This window comes from Oculina patagonica, chromosome 1, assembly GCF_052425735.1.
Source record: "Oculina patagonica isolate OP01 chromosome 1, crgOcupat, whole genome shotgun sequence".
Taxonomy (NCBI): domain Eukaryota; kingdom Metazoa; phylum Cnidaria; class Anthozoa; order Scleractinia; family Oculinidae; genus Oculina; species Oculina patagonica.
Window position 1 is genome coordinate 44692239 of NC_135758.1, and position 17274 is coordinate 44709512.

Consider the following 17274-nt stretch of genomic DNA (forward strand, 5'->3'; position numbering starts at 1 on the left):
TTAAAAATGCCTGTCATCTCAGAGACTCAGTGTACCTAGCTTACAAGCCTTAATGGAGACAATGGGTTACAAAAAGCGACATAGGTGCTTTTGGGACAATTAAGCTTATGTCGTAGTTTCCTTGGCAGAATGTCCTCCACTACCCCCACCCCCACCCATCCCACATCTCCTTTCGACATCCTTTGTTCCAAAATTATTAGTTATTAGCTATGATCTTTAAGTTATGTTACTTTTGAAAGCATGTACAAATTTCGGAAATTGCTTCAATGGCCTCGATAAAAGTATTTTCTTGATAACGGTCCGCTTGTCATCAGATTTGTTGTGTTAGCTTACATAAAGTATTGTTACAGTTACGGACGCAATGCATGTTGGTTATTAAAAGATGGCGTCTTGAAGCAAACACGTGTAGTTCACTGAAGTGTACTTTAGACCCAAACAAAAAGCTTGAGAAGCTTAAAATCGGGCGCTTAATAATTAGCTATCTGTTTTGACTTGAAAGGCAGGGTACAGTACAGTAAACATCACTGGAAAAACAGTCACTTAAACCTATTCAGGCCGGGGGGGGGGGGGGCTTTGAGGCCCGCGCTAACTTTGGACGCTTATAACTTTTTCAAGATTCAACCAAACGCTGCCAAACTTTGCGCGTTTATCTAAAATTTATCTCGCAATAATTTGGTAGGATTAGTTATTGTGCCAGTAACTTGAAATCACCATGGCAACGTCATTTGGACAGGCTTGTTTCCCAAATTTGAATTTTTCGTGTTTCAATTTAATAATGAAAATCTGGAATGTTTTCAAGATTGCATTATTACCTAATGACATAATGGTCTCAATTTATAAAAATATATTTCGGACAATACAAATAAACGATTGAACTAGACGTCAAGAAAATATAAACTTGTAACACTAAGCAAAGTGCAGCCTTTTCTCAATACTTAAGGTGGCTGACTCATTTCAGTATTTTCCAGCCCTTACACTTTAATGGAATAGTATACAACTCTTAATCAGGTAACTACTATTGTCAAGAAAATGATCACAACTTAAGATAAAGATAAGATAAGATAAGAAACTTTATTTAAGTGTCAAAACCTTTCCATTGCCTGGAAAATATTACAATACTAATGAGAGGACCAATGATTAGGTATTTGTTTCATACCATTACTGTAATAGCAACTGGTGAAGAATAGTAGTACTGACCCAAAGTATAAGGGCTGGAAAACACTGAAAACCATTTCAGCCGCGTTTCAAGGTATCCAAAAAAGCTTTACTTATCCCATATATATTTGTTTTGCAGTATTTTGTTAATTTTTGGACGATTTGGGGGGATATCTGGGAGGCGATAGTTTTTCTCAAAGGATTAGTAAAATTTAGACAAATAAGAAATATTGAAGATTAAATGTGATTTTAAAATTTGAATTTGAAGTTAAAAATTGGTGGACGGACACCAAACAGTCTCCTCAACCCGGAGTGCTCTTGCGAGGGGGTCAACTGTTTGGAGGTGTTTCCATTCTTTTCTTCAATCCCTTCTTTAAATCTCTTAAAGTTCCATTCAATTCAGGTAGAACCCCATCTTAAGTTTTGTTATTGTGAGAAAACAACAGAAGTCAAAGGTTGCGTGATATAACCAAGCATGGATTTTAATTCTCTCTCCCTTTCCATCTCCTTAGCCTTTCACCCGCACCTGTCCCTCCCTTTCTACTCTCATTCAATTTAATGTTTACATTTCCTAACCAATTCAGTATCGTTCTAATCTGTGCCAAGCAATCAGATAATAACAGAAATTTGCCTTAATTTTGATCTCCCATACCAAGACCTTAGAGTATAAACCGCTAATAAAACAAAACACACTTGATAATAATTATCTGAGGTTATACACTTTGCAGTATTAACGTACTAACGAACTTGATAACAAACCCATGTCGTACTAAGGATTTTTACTGATCAACATAGAAAATAAGTTCACAATCATGTCACAATGGTTTGCTCCCAAAACGTATATACAGAGGGTCTGTATATTGACCTGTAGCTTGTATACTGTATTGAAAATTCAGAACGAACCAACTTCTGCTCGCTACCATGATACCATGTTGAATAATTAGCTCGTTCGAAACCGTAGCAAAATCGTTGGAGACAGACAAGATACAGCCGTTTACTGACAGTCTTTGAAAATCCTGAATTTCGTCAAAACGAGCCAAAATAAAGTTTTAAAATATCCTTTATCAATATGGTTCTTATATTTTTATTCAAATCTATGAACTGTTTTTATGCAGTACTGTCCACAAAGATTTCAATTTCCTCAAAGTTTTGAGACAAATGGATACAAAATATTTCGTGCAGAATGTAATTTGATTAAGCGAATGTTTTCACGTTTATAAATACTTCAAGCAGTGAATGAAAAACCGTTTTGTTTTCATCGATGAGAACCACTTTTAAATAGTTAATGCATAAAAAATAACAATCAGATCAGAATACAATAATTATTAATGTAAGGTCTCGCTATTATGTCTCGGCAGAGATACTTCTTTTTGCAAGTTCAAATGTATGCAAATTTCGTGTGAAATGTAATTCGATTCCATTTTCTTGTTTACAAACTCTTTCTTAAGGAAGTTGTATTTTCGTCAATAAAAACCATTGGCCTGTTTTTTTTTTTCCTGATCATGTTTGTCTGTGATTTTTACAAAACATGTGCTCTTTTTTTTTCGGAACTTTAAGTTGTACAAAAAGTCCTATTTTGAACACAGATGTCACTTCCGGAATTTCTCATCTAAAATTCAATTGGTATTTAATTATTATTATTCGAAGGTTTCATTTTCAAGTCATCTTTTTATTCGATAGCTTTACTGATCTCGTAAAAATTCCATTCAAGTTCACACCAATACTGTACATTGCCAATGTTTTGCTGAAGTCTTGAGAAGTGTCTTAGTAACGTCACTAGGCAAATCTAAAATATATCCAAGGCATGTTGTGCAAACATTCTACTCTTTGGAAGAGTCTTTTTAAAACTTGACGCAAACTCAGGATTTTGGCAGATAAAGCTAACTTGGGAATCAAGGCTACTGACAACATTCATTACTCCATGGGGCCGTTTCTGTTTCAATGTATTGCCTTTCGGTATCAGTTCTGGTTCACAGAAATTCCAGAAGAATATGAGTCAGATCCTCCAGGGATTAGATGGTGTGGAGTGCAACATAGATGATGTTTTAGTCCATGGTTAGGATCAGCAAGAACACGATGAAAGGCTGGAAGCAGTACTCAAGCGTCTAGTCGAAGCTGGCGTGACACTCAACCTCGACAAGTGCCAGTTCAGTACAGAAAGAGGTAAGTTCCTCGGACACGTCATAAGCTTCAGTGGAATTGAGGCAGATCCTGAAAATTATAGTTACAAGCAATTTCTGACCTACCGCCGCCTCAGAATGTGCAAGAAGTAAGAAGATTTCTTGGCATGATAAACCAATTGAGCAAGTTTTCCGACCACCTTGCTGACAAGACAAAGAGCATCAGAGACCTTCTTCACAAAGGGAAGGAATGGGTATGGGGAAGTGAGCAACGGAAAGCATTTGAGCAGATCAAAGCTTACCTCACGCAAGTCCCAGTACTGGCACTGTACGATCCAAACAAGGAAACCAAAGTAGCAGCTGATGCTTTCTCCTACGGCCTAGGCGAGGTAGTTCTTCAACTCCAACCAGACAACTCTTGGCGACCAGTTTCATTCATATCAAGAGCGATGACTCCCACTGAGACCAGATATGCACAGATAGAAAACGAAGCCCTAGCGCTCACCCGGGCATGCGAACGAACCTGGGAGTACATCGTGGGGAGGTCGATCTCCATTGAAACTGACCACAAACCCCTGGTGCCACTTCTGAGTACGCACACTCTAGACCAACTTCTCCCGCGAATCCATAGATTTAGAATACGACTAATTAGATTCCACTTCAAGGAGATCAAGCATGTTCCTGGAAAGAAGATGTACATACCCGATTCGCTTTCAAGACTCCAAGTCCGAAGCCAAGCAGTTCAGTCTACAATTGATGATGACGAAATGTCAACGGTGGAGCATTATTTGATGTAAACTATTATCAACATCAACTTTAATGATAAGAAACAATTTAACAAAAGTTTAGTAAACATTGCACATTAAAAACCTTTCGTAAATCCCACCGGCTTACTCAGGCGTTTTGTGTATATATCCTTTGCTGTAATGATCTGAGAAAAGAACATTTGCTTTAAAGACGAAGAAATTTCCCTTACCATGCTGGCGCTTTATCAGATTACATCTTGGATTTCTTCGCTGGATCTCATTTGGAAACCAAAACAAGTGAAGACCCGTGAGAAGCTCGCTCGCCTTTTTTACAGCCAAAAGCGGACCAATAATTTCCTTACATCTTATGAGATGACGAAGGAGTAATATTAGAATTGAAACTTTATATTATTTTCGAAAACCGCGAAAAAAGACGAGCAAATTGCCGAATCCTCACTGTAATCTCTCTTCTCGCTCAGGCGCGGGTCAACTCTAGCTTCGCTTTCATGTCTGCGCGGTTACTATTCCAATAAGGCGCCGGGAACTGTAAACAGGGCCATTGACCCACTGACTCACCCATTCTCATCGTGCCCAGTGGCATGCACAAAAGGCCCCTACAAAGTCCCACCAAGCCGCTCTGTCATGGGCTAATCTAATGTCGCTCTTCCTCCCAATACCAAAAGCTGATGATTTACAAAAAACAATCTTGCCATTCGCGCTTGCTGCATATGAGATGATTATAAACAACTCCGATAAACTTCGCATTTGTTGATTATTTTATCACCTTTTCATTGTATCTATTTACAAATGTCTTCTTTGCTACTATATCTAGTAGAAAGGTAAAAATTCATCTGATATTAGATTTTCCTCTTGTTTCATCTTCTATTTCAAGTCCTTACAAATTAGGGAAGAGGAGCAAATGTATTTTAAACTCCAGTTTATGCGAGGGCCACAATTTCTTAGACTTCATAAAAAGAGAGGCCCGAATATTAATAAAAGCACTCCATAACACGCTACTCGATAATCAATGACAGGTGCCAAAACAGAACTCTTATAATAATTCTTATTTTGCGTCAATAACGATAGTTGCAAAACATAGCTCTTTCTGATAAAAGGTCAAAGAAAAAACTCCGCTCTTGGAAATGTAAGTGCATTCTTGCAAGTATAACACACTGTTTTCGTGTATGTACTCACTTGGAGGGCAAGATTCAGGAGCCAACATGAAGTCGTCTATTGCGATGTCACCGTGGTAACTGCTTCCTCTTACCCCTTCAAATGTAATCTAAAGACATTACAAAAGAAGTAAAGTCACCGTGTAAACATCACGCTTAGTGAAGTAGAAATATATAACTTACAATGTAGAGAGCGGCCATTGTCTAGAAGAGACTAAGATCAAACTAAAGGTCGAAAGGTCGAAAGGTCGAACATGATTCGATGCCCAGGGGGGGTACTCCGGGATCCAAGTGACGGGGATGTGCGAAGGATTTTTTTTGGGTCGAAATTTTCGATTCCGGGATTTTTTTGGGTAGGAGAATTTGGCAGGTATTTTTTTGGGTGACTTGATTTAAATAGGGGATTTTTTGGGGTATTAAAATCAAACTAATGTGCTGTGGCGCGGCCTTGGCAATCAAGAGATAATTTGACTAGGGATTTTTTTGGGCGTTTTTTTTTTGGTCCAGGTATTTTTTTGGGTAATGTCGGGAGACTTAGGGATTTTTTTGGGTCCTGAGTTTTGCCTCCATTCGATCATCCCCGTCACTTTGATCCCGGAGGACCCCCCTGGGATTCGATGCGCCATTAAGGCTGGTTCTCATATGATCGCCCCGATCGTTTCTATCGCATCGATCGTTTGCAAATACTGAGACGATCGTAGGCGATCGAAGCGATTGGAAGCGATCAGGGGGTTCTCATATGATCGCCCCGATCGTCTGGTATATGCAAAATAGGGTTAAACAAACAAGATAATAATTCATGATCTTTTCTTTGTTCCCGCATATGAATATTCGATTTTATTCCGATCGACGTACGTGTGTTTCTTCAAAACTGCGATATCGCTTATGGCAGCCTTCGATGCAAAAGCAAACCTCGTGGCCTCCTCTCTTTTCGGAATTGCCGTTTTACGGCGAAGGAGCAAAAGGGAGGCCAAACGGAAACGTAGTTCCGGGTAATACTGATGCACCATGGGACAGTTTGGATCGCTTCGATCGTCCCCCTCTGTGAAAGTAGTTCTCATATAATCGTTCGCGATCGCCGCGGTCTGCGACCGATCGCCCGGATAGAACAGGGACGATCGAAGCGATCGCGATCGCCCCGATCGTCGCAGACGTTAGTGATCGTCTCTTTAATGTTCTCATATGATCGCCCCGATCGCAAGCAAACTTTTTGAAGCGACAGAGGCGACAGAGACGATCGGGGCGATCATATGAGAACCAGCCTTAATTGGTCGATGAAGAGACAAATGTCAAATACAATATTGAGGTAAGAAAAGGATCAAAGGACAGAAGACTTGCAAGAAAAAGAAAGCAGTGACCATGCGAAAAAGAGAATGGAGAAAATTTTTGCTGGGGCAAACTAAAGATGTGTTAAGCAGAGCTAAGAGAAGCAGTCAACATTGGCTCCGTGGAGGAACACGGAGAAAAGTGGAAGAGAGAAGACAACTTAAACTCCTGCTTGAACGTACATCTCATAAAGGGTCGTGCAAAGAGGGAAAGGTACAAGAGAAGAGGAAGAGATGGGAAAAAAGTGACCCTAAGGTATCAGTGTACCAAAAAATTGACCATTTTAAAGAAAAATATATTTTGGTATTTTTGGGTAGATCTCATTAAGACCTTTCATTAAAAAAGAGCATGGAAAAAGATTGACTCTACACAAAGTTATGAACGAAAAACTTTTCTTGCCATTAATTATTTGATATTGTTAGCTGTCAACAGGTTGTCTAAAGAAGCACGGCCATCTACTGTTGCGTGATTATCACAGTTCTTGGTTTTCGACGAGATGCCGCGGTTGGGTGTTTTGCGCGGGCAAAATGCATAGTTTTTCAGACGTGAAAACATTTTCCCATTCCTTTCTCATGTTCAAAGAATGCTACAACAACGGGAAAAAGACTAAAGATTTGGCAGATGCACTAGTAGATGGCGAATTACTAGTAGATCAGCGAATTATTTTTCGCCGCTTGATCTTGAAGCGGTAACGCCACGACCCGGCATCACGACCAGTTCCTCGGCTTACTTTAGGACCTTTAGGATGCTTGCGACTCCAGGTTTTTGTTGTTTTAGATTTAACATTTCTAAAACTGTTGCACTGAGATGAAAATTGTTATAAAGCGAGCGGGTGAATTAAAATTATGCAACAGACTGTTTCCGACCAGAAGCAACATCTGACACCGCTTTGAAAAGTTCTATTGTTAAAGTAAAATGAACCTTCATTCTATCGCTTAACGCGTGATCATTTTCACACGTCTTGTGTAATTAATCTCATTAAAGCGGAAGTACGCCCCAAAATACATTTTCTTTCGTATCTCGTAAACAAATTTTCGAAGAGAGTGGCGCACATTTTAAGTTCGTTTTCAATGGGGTTTCAACAATTTTCGCTGAAATTTGGCAAGAATGTTGCCCGATAATTGAGCAACAAAACTGTGACATTGATTTTAGCTTTTTCCTCTTTCAAAAGTTATGGCTGTTTAAACTCAGAGAATAGTTGTTCCTTACACTCTTCAAGTTTAACTGCGTGTCAAAAACAAACCAGACAAGTAATCGCTTTTTCCCGCTCAAATTTGTCCGGAAACGAACCCGATTTATGAGCCTCGGTACTTTTGGAAATAACACGCTCTTTTTGGATAACATTAATATTTTTACTTAAAATAAATATATCTCCGTAATCTACAATTCCTAAGCTTTCAGAAAATATATACTTTGCTGGGGTTTGCGTTAATTACCAGTCGGTAAGGCAGCTCCAACGCATGATGGTCATTTGGGGTACACTGATACCTTAAATAAAACATGCATTGGATGAGCGAGATGGGCGTACGGAGGGGCGCGGGACAACAAACTGTTCCTTACACCATGAGTCAATGTGTCAAGGTGATCTTTACACAAAATTTAAATCAAGGTTTGCTGGTATACAAACTGGCTTTGGAGCACTCAACTTTTGTTTCGGTTAGTTCCACTCCAATTTGCTTGCAGTTAGTTCCACTTCGCTTTGCTTGCGGCTACCGTATTTACTCGAATAAGCGCCGCCTTCGAATAGACCCCGCATTTCGGACAAAAAAGTTAACAAGCGCCGCCCCCGAATAAGCGCTGCAGTCCCGATGCGGCGCTTATTCAAGGAAATCCGTTTAAGTAGAAATAGAACTACAAAGCAACTCTTAAACAAATTTGGACATTTCTTTCCACAAAAGCGATGTTCTGCAGTTCAGAGTGCTTGTTTTACCGCTAGTCCATTAGTTTTTCTATGGAACATTCTTACAATACGTAGTTCTGTAAAATGTCGTGAAGGCTGCGATCTTTGCCAAGACAGCTACCGCCAAATTTCTCTTCAGCAAGAGACGAATTTTGGCAATCAAGGGACGTTATTTCATTTAAGGTGGCTCCATAGGGTTTTTTGGCCGCGCGAAGAATGGGTACGAAAGGGCGAGCTTGAAATGCTGGCAAATCAAAACAAACATGGCGGCTTCACGCGAGCGCGAAATTTTCGGCGAGAAAACGCGAGACTTGCTTCCTACCAATGAAACAACACCCGTACTTTCCTGTGTTGAGCAGATAAAAGAGTTTACAACACCCTAAAAAGGTGTTTACAACGTCCGCGGTGCTTCTGGCCGCTTTTGTGAAGTTCGTACGATCGAAAGCAAAAGAGAAAATAAAGAATAGTCTCCGCGATTGTGAGATACTTCGAGCAGAATTTCAGAGATTCTGCTACATAAAGGATTAAGTTATGTCTCTAACTAACCTTGGGGTTAACAGATATTCGCACAAAAACCGACAACAACGGGGAACGCTCGTCTTTACACATCAACTTGTATGGTTCGAAAGTTCGCGCATGCTCAAATAGCGATCTTGGACAATTTCTATTCTGATGACGTAATTATTATTCGGGCGAAAATAGAAATTTTCCCCTTGTATTTACCAGAGTTTCCTTCGGTGAAATTCCTTAAAATTTGGCATAGATGTGATACCTTTTTAACTGCCCTTTTTGCCGTTTTTTTAAAAAAAATTGTAAGCCAGTTTTTTTGCTTAGTCAAAAAAACACAAAATAACCAAAAACGCAAAAACGACCTGGACAACCCCTACTTTTTTTGTTTTTAAAAGTTATTTCTCATCAGATTCAATCTGTTGGGAGAATTTCAAAAATTTTCACCGAAGAAAATTATAGAAATTTAAAATCAAAGCCATAAAAACACCAAAAAATAGGACTTTTTGAGTAGATGTAGCTCAAAAACAAAGGCCGTTATTTTAAAAAAGAATAATGCACAACATATTTTAGTCCTTGTTTTTAATATTTCGGCAGCTTTTATTAAACTAGTTTAAAAAATAACGCGAAAATGATATCTTGATGGGTATCACTTATGCGCGCGCCATAATATCTCAAAACCCTATGGAGCCACCTTAATGTAAAGGATTAGATTTTTTTGTGGCATCAAACTTTTTAATAAGCGCGGCCCTCAAATAAGCGCCGCATTGGAGGCGCAAAAAATTTAAAAAGCGCCGCGGCGCTTATTTGAGCAAATACGGTAGTTCTACTCTGGTTTGCTTGCGGTTTATTTTAAAATTTGACTGATAGACTCATGACTCATAACTATTTATTCATTGACCCACATCCGAGCTTTGATTTTTTACTTTCAGAGAAAATCAAATGCCATCTATTGTGACTGCAAGAACCATACAAAAAGTCAAAACAATTAAGATATGCAATGCATCTTTAAAAATAAGACATATATATTACTTACCGCATGCATTCCCTCTGAATATACATCTACATCCGCTTTAAGCCACGTGCTTCCTTTATTCCCAGTTGCAGTGAAAACTATCCTTCCATTTATGTACACATTTAATGTCCCCATGCTTGCACCATACATATGATAGTAAAACGTAAGACACATCTCTCCACCGAATTGCATCTTGGGGCTGCTCAGTCTTGCACTGTCACCTGGCTGTCGAGGACTTGATGTTTCTATGTACATGTAATAACCTGTAACAGTAGACAGGTGTAAAATTTTAATGTTTACATGACAAAGAAGATCTGATGATTATTTAAAACATTAAGAATATAGCCGCTAAACTTGAAGAGGCCTGGTTTCCCGGATGCACGAACAGTTTGTTGAATTTCGCTGAACGACTTCCTTTCTATTCCACTGTTTTGCTTTATAAAGAATATTTTGATGCGGCATGGTTTCTTCAAAAACGTTCTTCTTGTTTAAATGGAGCTCGGACAGTAACAAAGAAGGAGGCGGACGATGAAGAATCATTGAAATTTACTGCTCTTCTCAGGATTCGTGCACGCCACCATTTTGCCGCTAATCAATTCCAGGCCCCTGGTCTTTCCTTATTCAGTATTAAAAGGGCAGTTTAATTATGAGAAAAAGAGGAAGGTCTTTTTAAATATCAGTCAATAGTATTTTTTAAAATGAAAGATTTTCTTGATGTGATTATAAAGTTTATTATAAATGAGAAGAAAAATATTCATACCATTCCCGGTATGGTCAGCAGATGGTCCGCTATTTGTAGACGGAGTACTTCCATTGAGTCGCGTCCAATCAAACTCATCATTTTTGTCTTGAACAAAGCCGCACATTGATTCGTCGAAATTGCAACTATGGGCTGAAACTACAAAGATCGTGCAGATTACCAACACGGCACATCATCTTATTATATTCAAAACGGATAATAATAAATTATTTATGGCCCTGATAAATTATTTATGGCCCGGATTCTGGTCCAACGGCGTAGACCGCATATACGGTTGTTGTAGCCAAGAAAAGCAAAACCGCAAATTGCAGTGATACATAACAATGTTTATAAGCCAAAATGTAAAACTTGAAAAGCTTTGTCCTTTAAATATACGGTTTGCCTATGGCTTTAATAAAAAACTTGAATAAACATTCCTTAAAAAGAATATGAGTGGGAGGGCCGGACGGGAAAATATTTGGCTCAAGGTCAGGGCGTACGAACCGAGCGCAGCGAGGTCCGTGCGTTCTGACCGAGAGCCAAATATTTTCACGTCCGGCCCGACCTCACTCAGTCCATAAGGGACGGACCATTAGAAATAACCGGAGGGGGAGGGGGGGGGGTGACTTTTACCAAAAAAAATTCCTGCAAGGGAAACTTGTCGAAAAAAAAAATTCCTGCAAGCGGTTGTGCCTGAAAAAAAAATTCGTGCAACGGAATAACTTTTAAGTGTTGTATAATGGGATCTATAAACATCCATCAGAATGGCTAAAATAGCGTTTCTGAGGTTCTGAAAATTAAAATTTTCCCGAAGGAGCATGCCCCCGGACCCCTCTAATTTGTCATGTATCGAGAGAACAGCATCAGCTCAATCCTACCAACTATATGGTTGCAAACACACCTGACCCACCCTAACAATCGTGTCCCATCAGTAAATAGTTCATCAAAAGCACAATTAGTATTATTTTTATCACTTAAAACTGCAATTTTGTCTGATATTCTAAAGTTTAGCTTGATAAGTTTTAGCTGTCACCTTTTTCATCTTTTTTGTTGAGGGTCCAGGGTAAAAATTTCATTTATTTCTTATATTTAACAGGCACTATCTATCATATCTCTTCAGCCCCCCTACGCCATAAAAAATAAACGGTCCGGTCCCTGAATGTCGCTAAAATTATTCAGAAAACGAATCTGGAAAGTGAAACAATAATGCTATTTAATAATGACAAGAGAGGATAATGATAATTGTAACGCAAATCATAGAATGATGCGTTACGAAAAAAGACCTGTATCTTTGGGCGAAAAAAAATTCGTGCAAAGCTTGTACCCCCGAAAAAAAATTTCTGCAGAGAAGTAGGCCTTCAAAAAAAATTCCTGCACCGAAAATTTTTTACCCCCCCTCCGGTTATTTCTAATGGTCCGTCCCTAACCAATTTTTTTTTCATATGACCACCCCATGTTTTTTGTTTTTCTTTCGTGGATGCAGACGCGGCCGCCCGTTTCGCGCGCATTATTTTTGAGCCAATGGTAGCTCGTAATTTAAAAATAAAACTTAAGGTAAAAGCTGTTAAAAATTGATACTAAACGTTTTCGATCTGTTCGATCATCATCAGAGTGAAAAAATCTGCATACGCTCATCGTTCTTATAGTTCAGATAACACCAGTTATGTAATACCCGTTCCCATTGGACAATTGTACAAGCAAATAGATGGATGCAGTATGGGGAACCCATTGTCTCCCACCCTAGCCAACATCTTTATGTGCTAACTAGAGGAAGACATCGTAACACCACAGAATTTACCTTTCTATGACCGGTACGTGGATGATTGTTTTAGCAAAAGGAAGGCAAATGCTCCCGACAATCTACTTGATAAGTTAAACAGCTACCATCCAAACATCAAGTTTACCGTGGAAGAAAACCCTGGCCACTTCCTGGACACCTCTTTCAACCATCATGAGGGATACTTCACCACCAGCGTCTACCAAAAACCGGGTAAACTACAAGTACATTGGAAATCGGCCATCGCAGAAAGGTGGAAGCGCAATACTATTCTAGGGGCCCTACATCGAGCAAAAAGAATAGCCACCAATTGGCAAGCAGAAGTCAAAGCCATCAAACATTCATTCATCAAAGCGGGATACCCCACGAAATTGGTGAATGAAGTCATCCGCGATTTTGAAAACCCAAAAAGCGACGAAACAATAATTCCTGTCCACTGGTTCGATGAAAGACCTAAACTTGGAATTCGCATCCCTTTCTGCAGAACAAATGAAGTAGAAAGTAGGAAATTCTTAAAGAAGCTTAACATGTACACCAAATGGAGGTTTAACTTCTTCATAATGTGGCAAACACGCAAGACGGAATCAATATTCAAGTTAAAAGACAAAATCACACACCCGTCACACGTCATCTACAAAGGCAAGTGTAATTGTGGAGTAACATACATTGGCGAAACAGCACGCAACCTCGAGGTTCGTGTTAACGAACATTTAGATGTCAATAAGCAGTCAGAGCCAGCCAAGCACATCAGAAAACACCCTAATCACAAGTTCACGTGGAATGTTTTAACCACTGCCCACTCATGGTTAAAAAGAAGAATAAAAGAAGCATTCTACATTGCACGCTACCACCCTGAACTAAACAAACAAGTGCAATCACTGGACCTCACCTTGTTCCCAATGGGAACGGGTATTACATAACTGGTGTTATCTGAACTATAAGAACGATGAGCGTATGCAGATTTTTTCACTCTGATGATGATCGAACAGATCGAAAACGTTTAGTATCAATTTTTAACAGCTTTTACCTTAAGTTTTATTTTTAACCTTTTATCGGCGAAATGTATATAGCTCGTAATTTGTTTGGGAAGCTAGTAAAGTGCATCTCAAGTGAACTACTGCGATGTGCGTACAAAGTTTTGTTAACTTCTGCGTTAAAATTGTCCACCAAATATCTGAGTATTAGTTTCACTCCAAGAAGATTTAAATCCGACTTAATTCCTCATACATGACTGCCGTTGGTAGAAATTTCAATTGAAACGTTTATGAAGGAATACAACAAACAATTTGCACAACGTTTCAGCTAGTGGTGCTCGTCTCTCAGCGAAGACTGAATTAACCTGATTGCATGAACAACTTAGCGAAGTTTCTTCTGAGCCGAAATTCACTATTGGTTTGAACGAGAGGATTAATTAACTTCAACTAAGAAGGATTTTGGACCGGTAAAAAACAACATTAGATCATAATCTATGAAACTACATAAAGACTTGGAAAGTGATTGTACTGGCAGTTCAGCTTCAAGTTGTTTTGTTTATCACGGATCGTAGATTCATGAACGTCTGTTGTTGCTGCTTAGTTCTTGAATTCGTTGGTTCCTCGACGATGTTGAGCTCTGCATTACAGTTGATGTAAAAATTGCGCTGAAAATGCTTCGTGAGAACAAGCGGGAAACTGTGCCATTGATGATCATTTGTGACCTCTCACGCGAAAACGTTCCTTAGGACTTGCCGTTTTGCCGACACGGATAGCCGCGCGTTTGCCGTTCAGTAGCCGTGTGCACGGAAAGGGATGCCGTTTGAGCCGTGTAAGCTATCCGTGTTACATAAAATAAGGGCCGTTTGTTCCGTGTGGCCGTTCCGTGTAAAAAAAATTGTCAGCCGTTCGAGCCGTGTGACCGTTCCGTGTGAAGAAATTGACTAGCCGTTCGAGCCGTGTAGCCGTTCCGTGTGAAGAAATTTACTAGCCGTTCGAGCCGTGTAGCCGTTCCGTGTGAAGAAATTTACTAGCCGATCGAGCCGTGTAGCCGTTCCGTGTGAAGAAATTTACTAGCCGTTCAACCGTTCCATACAAAGAAAACTTTTAGCCGCTCGAGCAGCAAAAGCTATCCGTTTAAAGTTTCGTCAGCCCTTGAAGCGGCTCAAGCTACACGCTACAAATACAAGAAAGTTGACAGACGTTCATATGGCATGAGCTAAAAACTGCACCTTAGTAAATGTGATGTTTTTTTTCTCTGCTCTTGAAATATCTTCGCTTTTATAACATTCGATCATCGAAAAAAAAATTATCTAAGACTAAAAACTAAGTTCAATTCAACGAGTTACGAGAAAATGTTCCGTTGCTTGACGGAATGCAAATTTCGAGCGCTTCTGATTTGAGATCTAAGAAAAATATTACCTCGTGTTACGTTGGAATACACTGTCGACCCGTTGCTGCGAACACGCTCTCTCGCTGAAAGGATAAAAACGAAAAACTTTGAGGAAAAAATTCTGCTTGAATGCTTTGACTTTGAAATGATTTCGCAGCGCGGGACAGTTAAACAATGACGGCCTTCTTTTACTAAATTTTGTGACGCGCGTAAAAGGATAAAAACGAAAAACTTTGAGAAAAAATTCTGCTTGAATGCTTTGACTTTGAAATGATTTCGCAGCGCGGGACAGTTAAACAATGGCGGCCTTCTTTTACTAAATTTTGTGACGCGCGTAAAAGGATAAAAACGAAAAACTTTGAGGAAAAAATTCTGCTTGAATGCTTTGACTTTGAAATGATTTCGCAGCGCGGGACAGTTAAACAATGGCGGCCTTCTTTTACTAAATTTTGTGACGCGCGTAAAAGGATAAAAACGAAAGACTTTGAGAAAAAAATTCGGCTTGAATGCTTTGACTTTGAAATGATTTCGCAGCGCGGGACAGTTAAACAATGGCGGCCTTCTTTTACTAAATTTTGTGACGCGCGTAATAATAATAATAATAATAATAATAATAATAATAATCTTTTATTAGGAAGCCTTCATTCACTATACAGTGGTTTTCAGAAAGGTCCTAACTAAGATTAAAAATACTTAATAAGACTATATACAATAAAACGAAAAATACCTAAGAATTAAAAACTATTATTAAAAACTAACTTGAATACAAAAGAAAGAATTAACTAAAAAACCTACTTAGAACGCTACGCTTAAAATTTACAAAATCAAGTGCATTTCTAGTGTCTCTGTCTAGGTTATTCCAGTCTTTCAGAGAGTGATAACACACTCTCTGCTTTCCCCAATTTTTGGTTACATAAGGACACCCCTCTGTAACAGACCTGGTGACACCTGATTTTCCACCAGGTTTTCAACCAAAATCGACCAGGGAAGTAAAAAATCCACCAGGTTGATTACTTACTTTTTGTATGCAATAAACTTAGCGGGGTAATCGTGCACAATTTTCCGCACCGATGTCGCCTAACGGCTGTAGATGACACCGTCGTTTTTTCGCATTGTACGTAAACAACTGAAGTAATATACTCTTTGTATCCTGCTCTTAGACGGAGAAAAGTGGCAAAGGAAAAACAGAATCGAATAAAGGCATCGGACTTAATTTCTCTTATAACAAGTCCTTTTAGGCTTTCGCGTTATACGGCAAACGGGCCGTTTTGCGATCCCCGAGCGTTCTTTGTATCGAACAGTGCATTACAGCCACTAGATCCGCAATGGGTCAAATTTAGCAAATCATTGTCACAATGAGCCAATGAGTATAATCATACTATTGACACTGTCAGTTTGCACTTGGACTTGAAGCAGTCGTGTTATATTCCTGAAATTCTCGCACGTTTTTGTCCATCAGAGATCATACACGGCACGCAATGCATGCAGAAGCGATGACGAATAGAAGAACAAATTCCGCCGACCGCCTTATGATATAAGGCGATGGACTGACGTTGTCGCCTTAAAATGATTCCTTTAGATGCATGTTACTTTTACAGTTCTTAGCAGGCCTGTAGGCAGGATTTAAAACGACGGTTCTTCAGAGCGCCAAAGATCTGAAAGATGCACCCGTGTGAATGCCGAAGATGTACCGGTAAGCTACTACTGGGGGTCCAGGGGGCATGCCTCCCCGGGAAATTTTGAAAATTAGACAGGCCGAAATCACATTTTGTGCGTTTTGAAAGGGAGTTTCATAGGCAACTAGGCAGCTTAAAGTAAACTTAAAAAACACGATTATTTCTAGTCCTTTTCAGTTAAAATCAAAGCTCCTTATTTTTGAAAGGGGAACGCGCTTCACCAGGCAACCAACCTTGCGCTTGACGGATTACATCACCAAAACATACATTTACGACTTAAATTCCTAAACCGCGTGTTGAAGGATATTCAGACAGATATTCGATATGTTTCAAAAACAAATTAGGAGAACGTTTCGCGGGATCATTTTCTCGACTCCCTAGTCCCTGGTTTGAACGTCTCTCAAGCCCTGCTAATCTGACTACAAGTTTAATTACTTTTCCAGAAGGTAAATGACATAAATATTTATTATCAAAAGAGCCTAGCCTAGCACCAAGAGACAGATCCAGAGGTTGTCTCGCACGGGCGCGCCTAAATTTAAACGGTCCGTTTACCATTAAAATTGCAAAATGTTAAAAATGCCGGCCCTTATTCGTTGATCCATTTTCCGTAGGTTATAGCATAAAGACGTCAAAATAGAAAACCGTTTGCTTATATCTTTTACAGGTCGAATAAATTGTCTCTTTTTTTCGGATTAAGCGAGCAATTACAAATACGTTTTAATGACTGCAGTCATCGGCATCAATAGTTTCATGCAGGCGAAAGCTACACAAAGTAAT

General features: G+C 39.3%; 1 protein-coding gene across 1 annotated transcript in view; it reads right to left on the bottom strand.

The window, feature by feature from the left end:
- The window catches only part of LOC144633100 (uncharacterized), a 57251-nt gene that overhangs the window by 6301 nt on the left and 33676 nt on the right, over nucleotides 1-17274 (bottom strand). The window contains exons 20-22 of the mRNA XM_078491894.1: nucleotides 10702-10839; nucleotides 9963-10204; nucleotides 5216-5303 (exon numbers count right to left, since the gene is read on the bottom strand). Coding sequence (XP_078348020.1) covers nucleotides 5216-5303; nucleotides 9963-10204; nucleotides 10702-10839 — 468 coding nt within the window. The remainder of the gene's footprint in view (nucleotides 1-5215; nucleotides 5304-9962; nucleotides 10205-10701; nucleotides 10840-17274) is intronic.